General features: G+C 43.3%; 1 protein-coding gene across 2 annotated transcripts in view; it reads right to left on the reverse strand.

The window, feature by feature from the left end:
• Positions 1 to 15,711, reverse strand: part of DNAJC13 (DnaJ heat shock protein family (Hsp40) member C13) — an 876,382-nt gene that overhangs the window by 491,277 nt on the left and 369,394 nt on the right. For both annotated transcript variants that reach the window (XM_069211911.1, XM_069211910.1), the window contains one exon: positions 3,167 to 3,320. In XM_069211911.1, the coding sequence (XP_069068012.1) occupies positions 3,167 to 3,320 (154 nt within the window). The remainder of the gene's footprint in view (positions 1 to 3,166; positions 3,321 to 15,711) is intronic.

Raw genomic sequence — 15,711 nt, forward strand, 5'->3', positions numbered from 1 at the left:
CAGACATATGACGGTGTCTTGACGTTCCAGGGATAGGATGTCCGCCTCTATTGTTTAAGTGCTCCTGTCGTTTTTTTCTCCCCTGGCAATGGAGGAGTAGGCACTTTTTTCTCCACAGTGAGAGGCCAGACTCCAGCCCTCGAGCCAATCCCATGTTGCCTCAGGAGTATCGAAGTGCAAACTTTTTCTTTCACCGGGAAAATCATCATATATTTAATCTCTCTCTTTCAGAGTTACTTCTTGGTCTCTGTAAAACTGCGACGCTGTTGTTGCACTTAGAGTCAAATTCGGGTACAGGCTGATGGAGGCATTTTCAAGTTTCAGGTTCGGGGTGCGCCATGCCACCTATAGTATAACATCTCTATCCCTATAGTCAAAAATGTGTTCTCAGGCGGTGGGGGGAGGGCAGAGCGCGAATCCCTCCAATGTGCAGCAAGCGGTGGGCCTATAGGCCTGGGATGCCCAGGGGCACTGACGGCAATCCACTCTCGGGTCTGGTGCAGGCTTTGGATACACCCCCGCTGCCTGGGCTCCTCAACAGGCCGGCCACTCCACTTCGGGTCGGGCAGCGGCTTGCAGTCTCAAAAGGCCAGGCTGCAGCAAGGCTTTGGTCCCAGATGAAGGACAGGTCATATACTGCTCTATGGGTGGTGACAAGACACCCTCAGGTGTTTCCTTGTTGCTGGGGTCAGAGAGGATGGCGAGGAGCAGAAATCATTTTACGGACGATGACGGATTTGCGGGTAAGGCGGCGCGGGGTCGGGAGCCTCGCTAGATTTCAACCGCCATGTTGGGCTGATGGCCATGCCCCCCCAATTTGGCTCTATCTTAAACTAGAGAGATTAGGCTGTCAGGGGAATGTCTGGCTCACATTACTGATACACTACAATAGAAGGTGCAAAGATGATGTTACCTGAGATAAGGACACAAAGGCGAAGTACGTAAAAATCACGTGAGATATAGGCATGATGATGGCGGGCAGAGTTGATGCTAAACTTTGAAGCAGCTTCAAAGTCATGATTCAATGCTGAAAAGGAATCTACAAATAGATCGGTTTACGGCTAAAACAAAACATAAACCTCCTTCCCTTCAGTAACACTTTTTCTGGTAGATAGTTTATCTAATCACAGATTGCTCACCTTTAAAAATCCCCAGGCGCAAAATTGGTTCCTTGCAGGGGTGAGGTTTTGGGAGGGGGGTGGAAACGGCCTTTACAACGTGGCCGTTACCAAGCAATACCTTTACCACTCACACACACACAGGAAAAGAAAACGTTACAGGGACGTTATAGCTAGGTGGATGTTTTACCCGCACAAACCCATAGAGATTTAGCAGCTGTAGTTATACTTATGTCAAGAAACTATAACTCGTGGTGTAAAGTTACTTAATGGAACAAGTTATACTTTCTTCAGTTAAGTATAATTATAGGTATACTAAATTTATATGGTTTTGTGCGGGTAAAATGTGAACATAACTATTACATGCCTGTAACTTTTTTTTCAGTGAATTTGTAGGTAAAGTAATATATAATTACCATACGTTAACTACAACCTTGCGGCGACAGTTCTGCGGATCCTGACGTAGGCCCAAAAAGAAAATTGGGTAATTTCTTGTCCATTAGTGGTCTCTCTGGAACTGCTCCAGGTGTCCTACGGGGTCAGGATACCTGTACATTGACCCTTTCTGAGTTTTTAAACTTGCAAACAAAATGGCAGCCCCAACTTTCCTGACAGGTTGTGGCCAGCCACTCAGGGCCTTGCTTTCGCCCGGATCTTCCCCATGTGGATCTGTGTCCTATATATATCTATATTTTTTTCCCTTTAATAACTTCGAAACTACTAGACAGATTTGCATCAAATAACAAAAGAATCTTTCTGGACGAAGATCTAGCTTTCTGTCAAATTTGGTGTAAACCCGTGCAGGAGTTCGGGCTCTAGTCATGTTAAAAAATGCTAAATCCCGATAACATTGCATGAGGAAAAAGCGTTTTGGGAGCCTCCCTTGTTTTCTCACCCCTCCACCTTGACAAATAACCCAAAACTTTCCAGACAGCAGTTGAACTAACTAGCGTACTAGTTTTGAAAATCTTGTCCCAATTTTTCAAACAGCGGCAAAGTTATTATCAAAACAAAAAACTCTTTGACTTTGGGAAAGGTAGGTCCTACCTTTAACTAAGACTGTCTATCGCTAGTAGGTAAGAGATATATATATGGGTAGGCAAGGGCGCTATTAGGTTTATGGGGAGGGTGAAGGTATTTTTAGGTTGGGTAAGGGTGTTTGGGCGAATGGTATTTTTTAGGTTGAGTAGAGGTATTTGGGTGACAAGTTTGTATATCATCTTTTTTACTTACCTGCAAAATAATTACAATTTAATTGTAAAGGCATGCGTGGGAAAGGCTTATGTGTTCAAAAGTTAGTGTGGTAAAGGAATGCTTATTGAAGGCATGCGTGGTAATGGCTTGCATGATTCCATCACAAAACTGTTCCAGGGAATTTTGTAGCAATGATCCAGCACACCGGTAGTTGGTATTGTGCACCTCCACAAATGACTCAATACCATTACAGAAGAGAGGTAGCCGAACAATATAGAATCGCCATCCCTTTGCCCTGATTGCAGTTTTATGTATCTTTTAAATTCCACGCTGTCAGACATGGAGCATAGAATGAACTATATGAGACATTATGTCAGTCTCTAACTGGATCTTTTTATATGTGATAGAGGCTACTCCACAGAATGCAGAGGAGAGAGGGCTCAGTCCCCCATCCAGATCTCCTACTCACTGCTTTTTGTTCACTTTCCACTGGGACAATTGCCTTCTCCTCACTCACTGCTTTTTGTCCACTGCCTCCTCAACTCTTGGGATACCTCTTTGCTCTAGCCTTCTTCTAATCTTCCCTTATGCCCTGCTCAAGTCTCTCATTTACACTCTCCATTTCACTCCTTTCCTTGATTCACCTTCTCACTTGATTTTGTCCACTGTGCCCTCAAGCCTCAGCCATTTTACCTATCTGTATTTCCTGTCTGCTTTCTGTAGTTCGCCATGACCCGCATCTGTGTAAAGTTCGATTTACAGCTCAAGCAGCTTTAAATAGGAGTACTTGAGGGTGGTACACCTGCCAAACAACATACACCTTAGTAAAGGATTACAGTAGAGAAGTGACATACTTCAAATTCATGATGGTTCCATGAGATGACGCTGGTGCTACCAAGCTCTCGATCAATGTTAAATGCTCGCATTTCAGCTTCCAGGGTATCTCTTAGTTCTTCTCGCGTCTTGAAGTTCCAAATTAGGTTGGATCTTGCATGATCTTGATGAAATCTAATAAAACATTAATTTTACAAGGTTTGTGCTAGTTACTCACTACAGTGAGATTAGTATTGTCAGTTTTTAGCATCACTTTTTCCAGACTTCATTGTTGATCTGCACCATTAAGCCAGAGAACCAGAGCATAGTTTTCACCAACATTAGACAGAATTCGAAGGCTGGTAGCACATTAAACGTAGTGTTCCTGACCTCACTCCAAATGTAAACGATACAATTACAAATGTCAAACGATCTTATAGGTCAGATTACATATCACATTTCCAACAACACTATCAATAGGTTGGAATTATAATTTGCATGGCTGTTTTGCAAGCGATGGAAAGCGTAGCTGAACATAACTGGTGAATTTCAATATTTTATTTTAATTTGCAACCATAAGTGTATTTTAACAGCATTTCTTAAGTGACTGTCAGAGGTTTTCTTAAACATACAGTAAGGTATTATAACCCACTATAAGCATAACTTCAACTTAACTATTTTTTTGAGTGCATTTCTGCATTTTGATCACATACAAAAGTTCACTGGGCCAAGCCCCGGCAGTACTGCAGTACTTAATATATATATATATATTTTTTTTAAAATGCACTTTTGATAGTTTACATATTTAAATATGCACAAAAGAGTCTACGCAGTAAAGTGGTGATACCTACTACTTAGAGTGCTACTTAAACTAATTCTTTATAAATTGCTGTAAAAAAATGTAGCAATTTATAAATACATTTCTCTACCTATTACCACTTCAATAAACTGGTAATAGCTAGTAAACAACAATAAAACCTACTACTCACTTATATATACGAGACTGTAACCCAGAATGCTGTTAACTGTGCTGAAAAATACACGGCTGTCTTTTGCCTTTGGTAAACAAGGTGTTAGCCAATCACATACTGACCTCTCAACTATACGTACTGCGGTATACTGCGGCACAATATACAGGGAGTGCAGAATTATTAGGCAAGTTGTATTTTTGAGGATTAATTTTATTATTGAACAACAACCATGTTCTCAATGAACCCAAAAAACTCATTAATATCAAAGCTGAATATTTTTGGAAGTAGTTTTTAGTTTGTTTTTAGTTTTAGCTATGTTAGGGGGATATCTGTGTGTGCAGGTGACTATTACTGTGCATAATTATTAGGCAACTTAACAAAAAACAAATATATACCCATTTCAATTATTTATTATTACCAGTGAAACCAATATAACATCTCAACATTCACAAATATACATTTCTGACATTCAAAAACAAAACAAAAACAAATCAGTGACCAATATAGCCACCTTTCTTTGCAAGGACACTCAAAAGCCTGCCATCCATGGATTCTGTCAGTGTTTTGATCTGTTCACCATCAACATTGCGTGCAGCAGCAACCACAGCCTCCCAGACACTGTTCAGAGAGGTGTACTGTTTTCCCTCCTTGTAAATCTCACATTTGATGATGGACCACAGGTTCTCAATGGGGTTCAGATCAGGTGAACAAGGAGGCCATGTCATTAGATTTCCTTCTCTTATACCCTTTCTTGCCAGCCACGCTGTGGAGTACTTGGACGTGTGTGATGGAGCATTGCCCTGCATGAAAATCATGTTTTTCTTGAAGGATGCAGACTTCTTCCTGTACCACTGCTTGAAGAAGGTGTCTTCCAGGAACTGGCAGTAGGACTGGGAGTTGAGCTTGACTCCATCCTCAACCCGAAAAGGCCCCACAAGCTCATCTTGGATGATACCAGCCCAAACCAGTACTCCACCTCCACCTTGCTGGCGTCTGAGTCGGACTGGAGCTCTCTGCCCTTTACCAATCCAGCCACGGGCCCATCCATCTGGCCCATCAAGACTCACTCTCATTTCATCAGTCCATAAAACCTTAGAAAAATCAGTCTTGAGATATTTCTTGGCCCAGTCTTGACGTTTCAGCTTGTGCGTCTTGTTCAGTGGTGGTCGTCTTTCAGCCTTTCTTACCTTGGCCATGTCTCTGAGTATTGCACACCTTGTGCTTTTGGGCACTCCAGTGATGTTGCAGCTCTGAAATATGGCCAAACTGGTGGCAAGTGGCATCGTGGCAGCTGCACGCTTGACTTTTCTCAGTTCATGGGCAGTTATTTTGTGCCTTGGTTTTTCCACACGCTTCTTGCGACCCTGTTGACTATTTTGAATGAAACGCTTGATTGTTCGATGATCACGCTTCAGAAGCTTTGCAATTTTAAGAGTGCTGCATCCCTCTGCAAGATATCTCACTATTTTTGACTTTTCTGAGCCTGTCAAGTCCTTCTTTTGACCCATTTTGCCAAAGGAAAGGAAGTTGCCTAATAATTATGCACACCTGATATAGGGTGTTGATGTCATTAGACCACACCCCTTCTCATTACAGAGATGCACATCACCTAATATGCTTAATTGGTAGTAGGCTTTTGAGCCTATACAGCTTGGAGTAAGACAACATGCATAAAGAGGATGATGTGGTCAAAATACTCATTTGCCTAATAATTCTGCACTCCCTGTATAACTGTGTTTTGTCAAACTTTTAACTTTAACACTACTCCAGCTATTCACACATACCAAGGCAAATTACCATTTACAACTCAATGTACATTCCTGACATATTGCATCTACATCCGTTCACACACTTTCATGTTAAGTTTGTTTCAAGTACCACACTCAACAGTATTATATTCTACATCACTTCACTACACGCCACTCCACTATGCACCACTCCACACTATTACACTCAATGACACTCGGGTCTACGCCCCTTCACTCCATGCTACTCCACCGCATGCAACTCAACTCTATGATAATAATCTATGCTATTGTATTCTATGCCACTTCAGTGTACACCACTGGACTATATGCTATTGCAGTGTATGCTACTCCATTCTATGCCACTCCAATATACAACATTCCACAGTACACTATTACACTGTATACTACTTTATCATATACCACTCCAGGTTACTACACTATATGCCACTCTACTCTATGTCACTACACTGTATGTCAGTAGACATTATTGCACTCTACACCGTTCCACTCTGGTACTTCACTATATGCCTCTCCACTTTGCAAACGACCACTTTACACCACACTATTGCACTGTACGTTACTAAAGTCCACCCAACAACCCTAAACTCTGAAGTATTCCACAACACTCCACACTACTCCTCTGTATGCCAATACACTGTACCTCACTCCACACCACTCCAATCTACAATACTCCAGTGATTGCTACTCCACTCTACCCCACTTAAGTGTACGCTATTCAGCTGTACACCCACTACACTGTATGGTACTCAATGCTGCACCACTGCACTCTACGCAATTCAACGTAAACCACTACATTTTACCTCACTCCACTCTATGACAGTCCACACTGCACTACCGCTCCCATGTATAACACTCCATTCTATGCCAGTATACTGTACGCTAATCAACTCTACACTATGCCATTGTATATGCTATTCCTTTATACACCACTGCACGTCACTTGCTCTCACCACTCTTCTCTATTCTACTGTATAGCACTACACTGTACACCGCTCCACTCTATGCTACTCTACTCTATTCCACTGAATTACAATCCATTCTATGCCACTCCACTTCCGTTTCTATTATTTCACTCTGCCCCATTCCACTGCACACCAAACCAGTCAAACACCCCACTTTAATATACAGTATTCCACTGTACACAACTACTCCCTACATGCTATTCAATTCCATGCCACTCCACTCCACTTTACTGCATGCTTTTCCACTGTAAGGCTACACCACTCCATCCTCACTGCACTCAACACTATTCCACTGTATGCTATTCCAATCTAAACCACTCTACTGTATACCAGTCAAGTGTATGCCACTTCAGTGTACGGTAGTCTACTGAACGCTAATTCACGCTACAGTAGTACACTATACACCACTCCAATCTATGCTTTTCCACTGTATGACACTCCACTCTGATTCTCCACTGCACGCTAGCCCACTGTATTCAACTCCACTCTATGATACTCCACTGCACGCTAGTCCACTGTATGCCACTCCAGTGTATTTAATACTACACCACCCCACTCCATGCCGCTCCACTCTACGATGCAGCACTCTACGACACTCCACTCTACAACACTTCACTGTCTGCTGCTCAACTTAATGGCCCTTTATGCCACTAAACTCTGCAATACTATATATGCCAGTCCTTTGGAACATACTGTACCACACTCTACAGTACCACATTGTACTCCAACGCACTCCACTCTATGAAAATTTCACTCAACACAGTATACCAGTCCACTGCATTAGATGCTACTCCACTCCATAACACTTTACTTCACTGTATGCTATGCTACTGCAGCATACTCAACAATACTGTACTATACTGCAGTGTACTCCACAATACTGTACTATACGACACACCACTCCACTGTTTGACACTTTAGTCTACTCTATGCTACTCCACTCGACTGCAATGTACAACAGCTCAGCCTACTGTACAACACTCTAATGTATACCTCTTCAATCTACAAAACTACTGTACTTTATAAAACTGCCCTTTGCAACACTCAATGCCAATGTAGGACACTGTGCTTCCCTGTGTGTCGCTAAACTGCACTGTATAGCACTCTACTCCATTCTACAACACTCTACTCAACTTTACACCACTCAATGACACTAGTCAACAATACTTCACTGTACGAAATGCCATTTCACTGTACAAGCCACTACACTCTACAATACTTCATGACACACCACAACACTCCACTACATAAACCTTTACTCCAATATATGCAAGGCACCTCAATTCCACTGTATTCCCCTCCATAACACTAAACTACCACACAACACTGTCCTTTATTATACACTCTAGAACACTGCACTGAACACTAAATGATGCTAGACAATGATTTGAAACATACTTTTACTAAACAAATAAAAACAAATATACATTTAATGGAAAAACCCAAGGTTTCAAGCTAAGTTATATTTAGGAAAACTTTATTCTTTGCATGCAAACAACTTAAACTGTATAGACAGGAGAAATTATAAAGCTGTAGTTATAACTTAAATTTCTAATTTACGCCCCACTAGTTACAACTTACATTCATAGTTTGCACCACACCTACAAGTTATTATATGTCGCACACCTTCATATATATTCTTCTTGCATCAATCGTCACACTACTTTAACTTGGAGTCACCCTTTCTCCAAGCACTTGCTAGACCCTTGCCTATTATATACCTTATAGCATGTGAAATCATAGCAGTCATATTAAAAATTATGACATCTAAAATGATTTAATTTCTCAGAACACTGTACATGGTAGAGTACTGAATTATAGTTAATGTAGTGTGGCGATGATGCACGGAGAATGTGTACAGATGTGCACGATGTATTGTAAATTGAAGGTGGTACCCTAAGGGCATAACAATAGCACCCCAGGAAGCAGCTGGCATTAAGAGCGGAGTGCCAAGTGGGTAGGTGAGAAAACCCTATTCCTGACTGTATCTATCGGTTTTGACTCCATATCAGGAGGAGGCATCAGGAATGTGTTGGGCTAAGACTTCCTTGCAGACGCTTGCACCACCAAGCTTTCAGGTGAGGGGTGCCAAGATAAAAATGCAGGGTCGCCTTGGTAAAGGCGGTGGAGTCATGCAATCTGGTAGCTGACTGGGAGGCCACAGCAAGGTTTGACCCATATCCTCAAAGAATCCACCAGGGACTGATTAAATGGTTAGAAGTGATCAGTAGATGTCCATCTAGGCTGAAGAACATGTATAAGTACACTGGTCTTGATCTCAAAGATAGGGTGGTGGAAGTAAAGGACTTCAGCCGCCTGATGCATAACCATTGCGTAGGAAGCTTTTCTCAGTGGCAGGGCCAAGCAGTGAGAGGACATCAGACGGAGGGTAGGTAACAAGGCCACTAGGCTCATGCGGGTGACATACAAATTTTCCTCCTGATAAGTTTGGCCAGTCGCATCACCTGTATCATTATCTGAATCCTGGCTGAACATGGAATGCAGAGTGCAAGTTTGCTGAAGGCAGGTCAACTGGAGGCAATGAAGCCTCAATGGCAGCCGGGCACAACTTAGATTGAGGTCAAACTGGCACACACTCTTTGTTAGAGAGGATTCGTGGGACCTTGTCTTCTGGCATTGACGGAGTAGGTATCGATGCACCAGGGAGGACTGTGGTGGGTGAACTCGTTGGTCATAACCAAGGTGAAGAAATTCTCAGCTCTGTGGGACCTGCAGGAGCAGCAGAGGGAGTAGGCAAGTATCCGAGGAGAAGTGGCATGGCCGAATGGAACTCTCTGATCTGCTTAGGAGTGGCAGAAGGCCCTGGAAATTCGGGTTGTGCCGTAACAAGATGCAGGATTGGCTCCAAAATCAAACAACTTCAGGAGCAAGATCGAGATGTATTTCTATGCCCTGTGCATTCTCAGTGGAGCAAGAGTGGCGGGAAGGGGCAAAGTCCAATTAGATTTCTCTTGATTATTATTACATTTTTTTCCATTTAACTTACCTAAAGATTTGGCTTAAGAGAAAGACCAACCCCTCGAACAACTCCAGCAACTTCTGGATCTCGAATGGGATCGGGACCAGACTTTCTGTTCAGACCGGTTTTGTTGCGGAGTCTTCCAGTGCTTGGTGATTTGGAGTTTCACCTCATGGTATTGTATGGCTTCTGAGTTCATCAACCCACAGTCACTGCAAGCCTTAGAGTTCTGATTCAGCCACAGGGACCACAGGCAAGTTTTGTGAGGAAGTGACAAGGACATTTAAAGGGGTTAAAATATGTCATTTTGGAAGGTGACCAGTCCTTTGCACACTGAGAACAATTTGTTGATCGAGGATAAGGGTCTCAAAGAGACCAGAAGTAGCCGATTAGTGTCTGGTTGTGCATATTTGAAACTAATGGACTTTATTTGGCAGGAATGTTGATTATATAGGCTCCGCACGTAATTTCCAGAGTGGAACGGTTCCACGCAGTGGTGTATGGTGCATCTACTGGCATCCAGAGGAACTGCTGAAAAGATTACTGATTGACTAATCTGTGGATAGAAGTCTCTATCACAAACCACTAACAATGGGCCAGTGGCAGAGCTCAAAACACAGTATATTATTCCAGCAGCTTCTATCGAAAAGTGCCTGGGACCAAAACACACTGGCATAACAGCTGTAGGATCAGACACATCAATTTAACAGGCGCATGAGCACATACTATTTCATCATCACCGAAAACTAGGTTTGGGTTAAATTTATGAACTTTGTAGACAACAATGGCCCAAATGTAGAGCTGAGCAAAGAAAACCTAGACAAGTCTAGAACGGGCGCCCTGGAGAGCACGTATCACAAATGGAGGGGTCAGGAATAACAAACTAAGAGAGAGACCTAGATTCTACAAAAACTTCTATAGGAGCTGGTGCATCCAAAGATGATGCTAGTGCCTTAGATAAAGTGGGGTACTGAAGGTCTAGCAATGCCAACAGCAAATTTAAACCAGATTCTTGAAATATCTGCATATTCCGCTGTGTAGCTTCATTAATAAAGGAGATTATTTGTGAAAGGAAACTACAAGGAAAGGGGTGTAACTCAAGATCCAGAAGCCACAACTGGCTGTTATACTACGTTCTACAAAACATGGTGATCTATTACAACCTCGGAATGGTCCTATTCAGTGATGATCAGGGAGTCCTCAGATACTTGAACTCACACTAAATTCATTACTTGGCCTAAAGATTTATCAGGTTACCATTGTCTTTTGAAGTCTTATGTTTCGCAGCCTTAAAACTGGAGGTTTCCTTGTGTTTCCTTAATAACCTAATTCTTAGTCTATTGAGAAGATCAGAGACCCAAATCTAACAAGCTGAACTTGCAATTATTCCAATTAAAAAGCTTGTTGTCCGTTTGATAAAAGCATGCTGTAGAGCAGGATGGAAGGCATACTGGTAACAATCTGTCTCATCATAGAGGGGTAGCACTTACCCAAAAGACACCTGAAAGTCTCTTCTAGTATGGTGTGAGGAAACGGTAAGTGTATTACATGGTGAGGTCTCACAGTCTCACCATATAGTACACTCCAACCACTTCAGAACCAGCATGTTAAACCTTAAGCTGAACCCTGAGTAGCTGTGGCTCTCAGCAATCAGGCTTTTACCAAGGAACAAGTGGTAAGCATTTAAACGGCACCAAAAAAATCAAAGAAATAGAAAAGACGTCAATTTGTAAAAATAGAATGTATTACTATATATTTTAAGATACTAAAACAAAAAAGATCCATCAGAGGATTCAGGAGATACCGAATTTAAAGGGTACAGTAAATATAAAAGTTTTCCTTAACCGTGAACGAGCATTGGGAAATTCAAGAAATTTGACACTTAATTTTTTTTGGAAACTATCAGGAAAAACGTAGAGAAGGATCTATGAAGTAAATTTCAGTTAATTTAGGTGACCAACTACGGCAGGGAGCCAGTACGGTGGACCAGAAAGGTCCTCAAAAACAGTGGAGGAAGCAATCTTTAGTATGTTCCAGGCACTTTTATCCCTTTGCAATAGGTTCTTATGGAAGTGGTCTTAATGCAAGTGAGACAAGATGCTGAAGATGATCAAGCATGCTGTTGATGTTGGTCCATGAGCTTGACAACGTGGTCGTGACCAAAGGGGCTGACATCCCTTGAAGTCCTTTCAGTCTTGGCAGAAGTCCAGTCACCACTGGGCTACGGGTCACTTGGTGGCTCAAGTACACAACATAACATTGCCCCGTCTTGCAATCAATTGCCTTCATAGTCAGGCCTGTCTGCTGGAAGGCCTGAAGCACTTCCTTGAGGTGGACCAGGTGATCCTCCAAGGTGATAGTGAATACAGCTATATCATCCAAAGGCGCTACACTGAAAACATTCCAGCCCCAAGAATATACAATTTACTAACCTCTGGAAGGTGGCAGGCAACCCAAAGGGCATCACTTTAAATTGAAAGTAGCCTTCAGGAGTGGAGAAAGCAGACCTCTGATTGGCTCCTGGGGTGAGGGCTATCAGCCAAATAACCTGATGTCAGGTCAAAGATGCTCAGATATTTGGCTGTCCCCCAACCTATCAATGAGCTCATCAGCTCTTGGTATGGGGTGCGCCTCTGTCTCTGTGACTATACTTCGGCCTCTGCAGTCCACCCAGAACCTCATCTTGGGATTCCCTCCTTTGTTTGGGTTTTGGCACAAGTAGCACTGGGCTGGTTCATGGAACACTAGAGGGCTCAATCACCCCCACCTTCAACATTCTGGCTCCCTTAGTCTTGATACTGACCTTGACCTAGTCAGACAGCCTCTACATTTTCCTCCTGACAGGCAAGTTGTAACCGCTGTCCACATCATGGGTACACCCTATTGTCAGACCTAGGAATCAGAGAAATAAAATCTAGAGAACTGCTGCAGCAATTGATAGCACACCCTTTGCTGCGGATCTGTTAGAGTGGAGGCGAGGGCTACTCCTTCCACAGTTCCATTCTAGTCACTGGAGGATAAGAGGTGTGGTAGAGGCTGAATCTCTTCCTCCTCTCCCTCATCTTTCACAATCCACATGGCAATATCATGGTGCAATTTGAGCCTGTTCACATTGATGACCATAGGAGGGTTTCTAGGGGTATCCAAATCCAATAAGTAGGTGTCTTTCCCCTTCTTTTCTAAAATTGGATTGGGTAGGACTCAGTCCTTTCATCTTAAAATGTTCTGGATGTTACACCAACTGTCCTGGCCAGTATTCCATCATGGGGGACTTTTGGTCATGCCAGTGCTTTACAAGCTCCTGGCTGGCTACTCAGCAGTTCTGGAGCAATGGCCATTATGTCCTGCTGTGGTTGCTTGAGGGGTCTCTCCCAACTCTCTCTGACTAAGCTTAATGGACCCCTTACAGGATGTCCAGAGAGTAGTTCAAAGGGACTGTAGCCAGATTGTTTGGGAACATCCCTCTAGGAGAAGAGCAGAAATGGGAGAAGGACCTCCCATCTCCCCCTCAGCTTTTCAGGCAAACTCAGAATCATGCCTTTTATGGTCTTGCTGACTCTTTCATCTAGACCATTTCCTTGGGGATGGTAGGAGTTGGTGAACTAAGTGAAACCACATTCATCACACATGGCCTTCAGATAGGTAGGCATAAAATCTGAGCCCCCAATCTGAGATCATCTTTTTAGGGAACTCAAAGCAGGTGAAGATTCCTAGGAGGGTTCTAGCCACTGGTGGTGTTGACTGTCCCAAGAGGAATAGCCTTTGGATATCTGGTGGCATGGTACACAACCATCAAGATAGATCTATGCCTTGAGAGGGGGTGTCTAGAGAACTAACAACTTCAATCCCCACCTGCTCAAAGAGAGTCAACAAGAAGCAATCTTCTGTAAGCTCCAAGCACATTTATCCCTTTGTTATAGGCTCCTACGGAAGTAATCCTGATGGCAAGGCATACAAGATGCTGAGGATGCTCAAGGATGCTGCAGATTTAATGCACTTGACGGGGTCTTCCTGCGTCTACTTCTTGGTCCATGAGTTGGGTAGGGCAGTCCAGGCCACAGGGGTTGTCGTCCCTAGCAGGCCTCACGGTCCTGGCAGAAGTCAGGTCACTCAGTATTGCAATCACAGCAGAATTCTTCCTTAGAAAATAGCTTGCCTTCTCTGCGACCAACTAGCACTTTGATGACTCTCTCGGGTCCACCAGACTTGAGTACAACTTTGAGTGCATCAGGTCCTGGTCTCTGGTGCTGCACTGCACGGCAGCGAGAAATGGCGGCTAGAAAATATGAGCTACCACCTCACTCTAGCAGGCTTCTTCACCTGTTGTAGTCCTGTGCAGTGAATAGGAGGTCAGCCAACCAACCCCTCGAGTCTCTTGCTTAAACAGGGCTCCAGGGACGACTTCTCCTTGACCAAAACACAGCAGGCTCAGCCCCTTCTTCTTCGCTAGCCACCTGGTGTGGTCCAAGTCCAAGCCAGGGAAGCCTATCTTTGCCTGTTCCTCAGTGCAGCACAGCAGTCAGTCTTTGGTCCGCTTCTCCAGTCTGTCGAGATGTGATCTCTAGGTGCCAGCACTGTCTTCTGGTGGCCAGAAAATGCCCTCACGATGGACGGGGTCAGTTGACAATGAGCTACTAGGTTCCCTCCCGCCGGATGACTACGTCTTGCGGAAGTTTGGTATCTGGCTATCCCAGAATGCTAAATTTTTCCCCACTGCCAAGATGGCAGAACCCTTCTCTTGGTATGTAGAGCTCCCTAGCCCAACCCAGAAATGTGGCTACAAAGGGGGTGACACATTCCGGGAAAATCGGTTTGGCAACTGGTTTCCCCTCTCCTTCCCGACTTCCAGTGTGTCTACCTCAACAAAGAGCATTCCTTCTTTTAAGTGTTCCCCATTTGCCCTTCAAAGGTAGCTTCTCCTTTGAAGCTTGTCTTTTGGGCCAACACCCATGTGGCCTTCTGCCAGGGAGCGATTGCACCTCTCCCCCAAAGAGGCCTCTGCTGTGTCCTTTCCTGGAAGTCATTTGCACATTTCCACAGGAGGGCAGTAAGCTGTCTCAAAGAAAAACACTGTTTTCAGTTGTGGACGGGCAACAGAGAGGCATCTTTATAGAAGTTGCGCACTGTAACAAGGTACATTAATTTTAACAAGCATAAAGTTGGCTTAATGCAACAAGTTGTTTGCTACCTTACAGTATCAACATTAGCAGTGAGTGCCCTCTCAGAGTTGAAAAACCAGTGGCCTCAGTCCAAAACATGGGGATGACCATACAGAAAGAGGCATTACCTTACATAAGGGTTGGGAGTGAAGGGCAAAGAACTTGGTGCTCTTCTTGTTGGGAATGCAGTCTCTATCTTTGTAAACTTCAAAAGTCAGAGGGTGATTGGTTTCCCACCTAAGAAAAATATAATTTATTTTGACTTACTAACTCTATCTGGGCATTGGTTTTCCAATCTCTTGTGGTTATATTTAGCTAGGCCTGGCCTCCTTATCATACAAACACTTCCTAACCACAGGATGGCAAAGAAAGTCTTGGTTGTGTTTCTTAAATACAGAAGAATGGACTCTTATCTGTTGTATTTTTTCTTTTTATTGTTGTCAATCCAAAAAACAGAGGAAAGAAAATGATAGATTACTTTGTTCACTCATACAATTATCAAGGCACATTATATTTGTTGCTTACTTCCCGCAATGATGCATCTTCTGTCTTCCGATTGTGATCTGCTGTCATTGCATAAGGCATGAGAACAAAATATTGAAAATGCATTTTACGTTTGCCTCAGTCTTTTGGTATATTGTGACTAATGTCTAGCTTAGATGGCGATAGCTCAACTTAACATGGTACACTGCCACCTGCAGTCCATGCATCATGCACTGCCATTATGCCTGCTGTTGTCTCAGTC

Source organism: Pleurodeles waltl, chromosome 10 (genome assembly GCF_031143425.1).
Source record: "Pleurodeles waltl isolate 20211129_DDA chromosome 10, aPleWal1.hap1.20221129, whole genome shotgun sequence".
Taxonomy (NCBI): Eukaryota; Metazoa; Chordata; class Amphibia; order Caudata; family Salamandridae; genus Pleurodeles; species Pleurodeles waltl.